The following is an 8182-nucleotide window of genomic DNA, read 5'->3' on the forward strand; positions in this document are numbered from 1 at the left end:
CGTACTTAGTTTTAATTTTAGGGTTTCAGTGTAATACAAGGAAAATCCCCTATTGATACTCAAGTATTTTTTAATGAAATTTATAGAAAGTAGAGCGTATAAACATAAATAACAATTGACTTATGTTACATGAGTGTGTGTTTACTGATTTTATCTAAATTTATCCGTTATTTTAATAAAACTTCACATAATTCTAGACCTTTACCAAATATTACAGCATGTACACCAAACGGTTTTTCAAAACATTGCATACCTTGAATATCTGCTATACTAGTCTTATATGTGAAATCATAGTGGCATACTACATCATTCTCACTCAAAATCCATTTACAGGTATTTACTTTCTGATCAACTGAAGCAGTTATCAAATAATTGCTTGCAATAAATACACCAGTTATTTGCGCGCAATGCAAATCACTGTTGCAGAACTTAGATAATACTTCAACATTCAGTTTAGAATTTTTGACACTTAATGAGAGTAAAATGAAAATGATTACATTATCGTCCCCACCTGTAAGTAGTAAGCACCTACTACAGTCGACTACCTTACAATCCACACTGTTGATTCCTCCAGAGTGAAGTTGAATAGTAGCAACAGCAGAAATATCTTCTACAATACTTTTATATTGATCGTCGTCTTGAATAATTTTTGATGTTTCTCGAGATAAAATATAGTCTGTAAAATTCCAAAATGTAACGTGTCCTCCTGTACATGCAGATAGCACAATGTCCAGATCTTGTATTTTAAAATGTCTTACTTTGAGTATACAAATTGCTTTATAACATACTTCTCCTACTGGGCTCATACTGTAACTATTTTCTTCATCAGTATCAGCCAAAAACACCCTCAGAGTTCCATTTGAGGTAGCTGCAAGTAAGATTAATCCTTTTGTTGTCAATACCGAACAAAGATCCATTATTCGAGTTTCAGACTCGTCGGAAGAAAGGGCTTCATAGTGAGAACACCTTTCACTACAATTAACGGAATTGTCATTTCTGTTAATTTCGATTTCCCACAACATTAATTGAGCTCGGCCTCCTGCTGAAGATATTAGATATCGTTCGTAGTTTGAATCTGACTGAACAAGACATGCAGTTATAGCTCTAACACTAGAGAGATGCGATTTGAAAATATTTTTATTTTTAAACTTCACTGGTGGAATGCCCCAATCAATTTCAGATAAACGTATAGTTGTATCTTCTCCACCAGAAAGTAATGCGTATTTATCAGCAGTGGAATGCTTAAAACAAAAAACAGCATTGATTTCGCTACAGTGAAAACTTCCCATAATGTGTAATGTTTTCAAAAGATTCATATCAGATTTCACTAAACAAACCCTTTTATTTTTAATAAAGACGAATTGCATTGCGCCGCTTAATTTACAAAAGTCCCATGACCTATGTGCTCCTCCGCAATCGAATTGTAAAAGTGTACGTCTATTCTGATAATCCCATACAATAAATTCTTTCCCTAAAAAAGCGAGGAGTAATATACAGTTTTTATGGTAGCAAATTGCTGCTGTCCAAGAAAACGGTACTTTATCAGATGATAAATGAATAAACTGCTGCTTAGACTGGTCAAATTTGTACTTCTTGATAAGGGAATTCCTACCTAAACAAAGAGGTAAATAATCAATGATTTCCAAAACCAGCTTACCAAGTGATGTTAAGTAATCATTTCTAAAGTGTAAGTTAGTAATACCCAAATAATTATGGGCTTTTCTTATTACTTGTATAGGATCAGCATTGTCAAACCTATAAATGTAAACATTTCCTTTTCGGTCGCCAACCGCGACGCGTTTCTCTCCACAAAGACACGCACAAGTTGTCCATCGTTCTTTACTAGGAGGTAACTTTAAGTGTGTTTCCAGTACAATGGAGTGATTTTGTATAAGCCAAATGTAAACAACTCCCTCTGCTTCACATGTTAAAACATTATTTTCGCTCAACCAGTGTAATGAAAATACCCTTGATTTACTTTCTGTGGAATAACTGCAGACATGGATTAGCTTGCTTGACTCTTGATTGTAAATGTGAAGAGTTCCATAGTATCCTAAAAACAAATAGGTAATCAATTATCGATGATTAATGTTGCGACTGCGTGGTAATATTAACTCAAGTTAATATCTTAATCATTATAATTAATATCTTAATAATTAATTAAAATGGTAAAATTAAAATTATTAAATTTTTGCTTGCTTAAGAGATAAGGGGGGGAAATCAAAACATTATATATTTAAGAATGAACCTATATTTTCTTAGTTTAAAAAGGTACAGAAAAGTGTTTACACAAGTTTCTTTATAATGATTGTTGAATATTCTGTCGCTTTCAAAATAAGTAAGTATAAGGGATCAGACAAAACCGTTGTATCGGACCCAACACTAAAAAAAATTAAAAACCTCACTACTGATTCAAAAAGATTCAATTTTTTGACATTTGTTGTATTGTTTAAATTTAAATGATTGGAACCTTTTTTCCAGGCTTTTTTCAATATGTTTAAATCTTTTTTTAATTTTTTTAAAGATTGGTAAATTTTTTTAAATCACGTCGTGTTATATTTTTCAAAAAAGAATTTATATGCTCTCTATTTAGATTATAATATGCTTGATGTTGTATTTAAAAATGAGGTTAGGTCCAATAACTTTTTTCTGTCCCCATATACTTATTTAAACCCGTCAAATTATTCAACAATCATTACAAACTTTTATAATAAACATTTCTCTGTATCTTTCTTAAATAAGAAAATATAGGGTCAATCTGAAATTGGCAATTTTTTATTTCCCCCTGTATCTCTTAAGCGAGCGAAAGTTTTAACATTTTAATTTTGCCATTTTATGTTTGACCTTAAAAGAGCATATGACGCCTAAATTACTTTTTTTTATAACACTAATAATTATGGCAATAAAAAAGGTCGGAAATGGAACACCCTATAGTTATGTTTTGTACACATACACATTTAATGCCAAATGTCTGTTAACTCAAAAATCAGAAAGTGAAATACATTATTCCAAAAAGTTAAATGGACGCTCGGGAGAGGAAAAAACGCTCGGGAGCGGAAAAAGCGCTTGCGAGCGGGAAAAACACTCGCGAGCGAAAAAAGAACTTACGAGCGAAAGAAAAACGCTCATGAACGGAAAAACCGCTCGAGGCCAGAAAAAAGCGCTCGAGCGTCACATGACCAATATTTAAAAAATTCAAGATGGCGATCGCACTTAACAGCCATGTAGCAAACGAAATGTTTAATCTGAAATATGTGAAATCATTTCAAATGGAAGCGTTCTAATTTTCATATCTATTCGCAATTCAGATTAACAGTGAGACCTCTGGTGGCAGTACATTGTAATTACTATTGGTGGGATAACACCGCCATTTTGTTGATTTACAATGGTCAAAAATAATCTATATTGTTTTTTATACAGCAAAAATTTCATTTACAATCAATGTAATGACACATCAAAGAGCAAGAATAGTTTAAAACGTCACATTTTATCACGTTACTTCAAGAATTTTAAATATGAACAGTGGAATTACACAACCAACAATGAGGATAAGTTAAGCCTCGTCTAAAACTGCTCCTTCTGAAAAATAAAATAAACTAAATTAACGGTATGCGTTACTTTCTTCTTGAACAGATATGGGAAAAATCCACACTTGTTTCGAGAAGATTACACCCAATTTCCACAGAAAATCAATGTTTGAGCAGGAATTTTTGAGAATTAAATTAGGTATTGGTCTGATAGAAGGAAATTTAACAGGGCAATCATATCAGAATCTATGGGAAAAAGTGATGATCCTCTAATCACACAATGTTTGGAATCAAAATGCTATTAGAAAATTTGCACTCTCAACAAGATGGGGTTCCTCCACATTAGGCACTGGCACGGTGGTATAGACTGGTGATACGGCGAGCGCGTGTAGCATGTACGCCGTCACCGGCCTGAAGTGTGCGAGAGAGAGAGAGAACAAATTCCGTCCGCGAATTTATATGTACGTAATCCATTCGCACGTTACATAGTTTACTACCAAAGATGTGTGTTTCTGTCCATTATCGTATAAAAACTGTGTATGAATGGTCATGTCGCTATTAACTAGTTATCAATATGTAATACATACTTCTGATTGTAAAAATAACAAGTTTTAGATGTACCTACAATAGTGATCTTTTAGGAATTTGGTTGGAAGGTGAAACTTTCAACGAAATGAAAACACATGCATATTCTTTATGAATATTTCAGGTTACTGGTACCCGAAATACCGAGATCCCGCATAAATGGAGCGGGATCCCGCGTGATTTGCGGGACTGAGGAATTTGTCGACCAAGGAGACGACTCTTGTTTACTTTGTTAATGAAACGCATAACGGAGAAGTTATTTTTTAAATAATTGTTAAACTTTTTTCGTTAAAAATGTACTATGATTTTTGAGGCACTTTAGAAGTTCACCTTTTTGTGCTTTACAGGCGAGGTTTTTTTGAGTTCTAAGTTAGGCTGAAGGTATCTACTTTTTTGTTAAATATTGTAATAATTAGCGATTTATTGTAATACAGAAGTTAACTGCACAGAATTGCTTATGTGCCAATTTATTTAAAGTTTTGTGGGATCCCGCAAATACCGGGATTGAGATTTTGCTGCGGGATTGCATTCCGTAGTTGTAGTACTATAAAATAGGTAAATCTGCAATTGTCTGATCAAAAAAATCGACGGACGCAGCATGTGGCATGAGAGTATTATCAACGGTTTTTAACAAATTAAACACATCAGAATTTGGATGATTTAATCCACCCCGTAATTTTAACGTAGTAAAATGCGCAACTGATGCATTTTATGAAGGTAACAATTCTAAATTCAACAAATGAAGGCAGTTTATAATTGCTTGTAGGTGAGCGCGCGTTAGATTCAATAATACTGAATGGACGGGATGTGCTTTCTCGCTCTCGGGTGCTCCTTTTCTAATAAGTCGGTACTCGTGCGACAGATTTCCGTGTGCTCTTAATGCTTCGCCAGCTCACCAGTCTATACCACCGTGGGCACTGGCGTAATCCGCGACGGTACCCTGGTAAATGGTTTAGCAGAGAGGATGACATAGATGGCCACCATGGTAACATATATTCAGAGCTGTCACTTTTAATAAGATTTAAATCTTTTTTATGATTTAAATACTTTTTTCGATTTAAATCATTTGATCTTAAATCATTTTGCGGAAAATGATTTTTGATTTAAGATTTAAATCTTCATGAAAACTATCTTTGATTTTGAACTTATAAATATGATTTAAATCTTTTAAAAATATTTAAATACTTTCGAAAAGATTTAAATCGTTTTCGAGTGATTTAAATCTTTTAGAGACGATTTAATTAATACATACTAACAAATTCTCTTGATTTATTTCAACCTGACTAAGCTAATTAACCCGGGTTTTATTTCGGTAGACGTTTATATGTATTTATTACAAAATCGAGTATACTGAGATTGATGATGTCTTGGTTTTTTAAAATTTCTTTTGCAAAAAAATAGCTACATATTTTAATTTAATAAATAATAACAATAAAATACGGTAGAAATGGTAGGTATATTGATGAATGATGTTGACGGTTTCGAGCAAGATCATCAGACCAATCAGTTTTATTGAATTTAAATCCTTTACAAACCTTTTGTCACAAAACGATTAAATCATCGGAAAAGATTTAAATCATTACATCATTACATGATTCTTTATACGTGATTTAAATTAACAAAATTAGATTTAAACCTTTTTGAATGAATTAAATACATTGAAAGTATCTTAAATACTTTCTAAAAAGATTTAAATCTCAAAATGATTTATTATCTAAATGCTTTCTTATTGACAAAAGTATCTTTGATTTAAATCATTTGTTAAAATGAAATGCATCTTTGATCTTTGATTTAAATCGTTTTTTAAACGATTTGTGACAGCTCTGCATATATTCAACATACACTGTATTATTGTCTGTGTACTAGTAGTGGCCATTTTGAGCATTTAATAAAATAAATGTAATGAATGATTCATTTGTATTTGTCTTGGTTTCATAAATTTAATTCACAATCAGAGCAATCAAATTTGATTCTGTGGGTTTATGTGTAAAGAGAATTTTATGACCTTTTAAAATAATGCGTAACGTGATGGGTGGTGCATACTACAATTTTAAAGCGGAAGTAGGCGGTAGCTGGCCGTACAAGGGCAACTCTTACATTGAAATTACCCCTAGCTATCCGTTTTTGCAATTTGATTTTTCATTTAAATTACAAATTATCGACAATAAGTGGCTCGTTTTGAAAATAAATGGAAATAATAATACCTAAGCAATAGCAATGAATAAATGTGTTTTTTATTCAATGGCAATAGGTATATGCAAAAATTTACAAATTGAACACACCTGCAAACGCTATCGAATTGGTTTTCTTCCAAACATCCAACAATGCATAGCTTATTAAGTCATTATGTTGTTTTACTTCCATCCATATCTTTGAACTTGAAAGATAAAGTAATATCATTCCCCTTTCTGAAATTCCCACTAAATTTGCATTATTTAAAGCACCAACTTTTTTCAGTGTGTGCTTATTAACGACCTCAACTTCTTGTTTGTCAATGTTGTCATTCAAAGATAAAAGGGTAACTCCACAGTCTCCTCCTGCCGTTGCTAATACACCATTCTCACTATCATAATCTAATGCCCACACTGGAGATCCAGTATGCGCCTCAAATCTCTTTATCAAATTTCCCTCCAAATCCCATACGTTGATCAAAGAATCTTCACCTGCAGTTAATATACGTTCATCAAGTGCCAAACAACGAAATACTCGAGCTGTATGACCATACATTGAATATTTCAAGATGATCTTTGGTTCTGGCTGCAAAAGTTCAGCCACTAAATTCTTGTTTGGAATGGACCACAGAATAGCAGATCGGTCGTCCGATGTTGAACATATTATTCCAGTCTTCTGATTACAATCAATGGAAAAAATTACGCCCTATAAAGTAAAAGATACACAATAATAAATTCGTAATTATAACTTACCTTATGCCCGTCTAATTTGGCTAGAATAGGACAAACATTACCTCCACCAGATTTATAAGGCCACCATATTAATATCTGGCTAAACACTGTTCCTGCCAGAACGATAATGTCTGTCCATAAGTTATTAACCAAATGGCTACTGTACAGAATGCAATTCTCTTGGCAACATTTTTTCTCAATTAATTCAAATTCCTTTGACCAAAGGTGAACAACATTGTGCATAGAAACTGTTACAATATGTTCATCATTATCAGTCCATGCAGCAGATAGTATCCAATCCTCCACAGAAAACAATGACTCCTTTTCAAAATTAATATTTAAGAAATCACACTCCAACACTGCGATTTTGTTCTCTCCAAATACCAAACATTTAGTCAATGATCTTGTGAATGCAATTCCAAAAATTTGTACACCTTCAAAAATCTTAATTACTTTAATGCTTTTAGTTTTCTGAAAGATGTGTATCTGGTCCCCAGTGCCTGAAGAGAAAAAAAAGCACTCCAATTACATACACAATTTTTAGATTTTGTCATTGCTGAAATATGTTGAATCACAATAGAAAATGTTTCCCTAGGTACATATTTGGGAACAGTATTAACTTGCACATTACAAAAAAAAATAAAAAACACTTTCTCATTGCCCACTTTTTGAGCTTTGAATTTCAAATATAAACGAACAGGGCCGTGGCATCCAGTAGGGCAACCGGGCAAGTGCCCTAGGCGCCAAATTTTGCTAGGCGCCAAAAAGTCCTAAAATTTTTTAAAATAAAAATTATACAAAAGTATTTTACAAAGTTTTTTATTTTGCAATTTTAAGTGCACTTGAGTCAGGATTGATCGTAAATAAGTAATATAATAATTGTAAAATAAGTATAGTGAATTTGCTAAACTTAAAGCTAGAAAAGTAAATTTTAAATAAATATTTAGTCAAACATTTTTTTAAATAAAAAGTATGCAAAATCTGTATTTATATATTTAAGAAGTACATTATTATTTATAATAAAAAATATGCAAAGACCACATTATTATTATTGTTATTATTATTATTAAAAAAGGCGCGTCGGACAAACTTTGCACTAGGCGTAATTTTACCTTGCCACGCTCCTGTAAACGAATTCACTAAATATTTGAAAAATGTGCAGTACCA

At 32.4% G+C, this 8182-nt stretch overlaps 1 protein-coding gene across 1 annotated transcript; it reads right to left on the minus strand.

The window, feature by feature from the left end:
• Positions 1-461: 461 nt before the first annotated feature.
• LOC116171328 (WD repeat-containing protein 6-like) lies at positions 462-7392 on the minus strand. The gene is made up of 5 exons (XM_031488101.1): positions 7037-7392; positions 6395-6989; positions 1658-2053; positions 759-1612; positions 462-706 (listed from the first exon to the last, which is right to left on the minus strand). Exons 1-5 carry the CDS (start codon positions 7256-7258, stop codon positions 611-613), a joined length of 2163 nt encoding a protein of 720 aa, XP_031343961.1. The 5' UTR covers positions 7259-7392; the 3' UTR covers positions 462-610.
• Between the last annotated feature and the right edge of the window lie 790 nt (positions 7393-8182).

The sequence above is a fragment of the Photinus pyralis genome, unplaced genomic scaffold (genome assembly GCF_008802855.1).
Source record: "Photinus pyralis isolate 1611_PpyrPB1 unplaced genomic scaffold, Ppyr1.3 Ppyr1.4_LG5, whole genome shotgun sequence".
NCBI classification, from domain to species: domain Eukaryota; kingdom Metazoa; phylum Arthropoda; class Insecta; order Coleoptera; family Lampyridae; genus Photinus; species Photinus pyralis.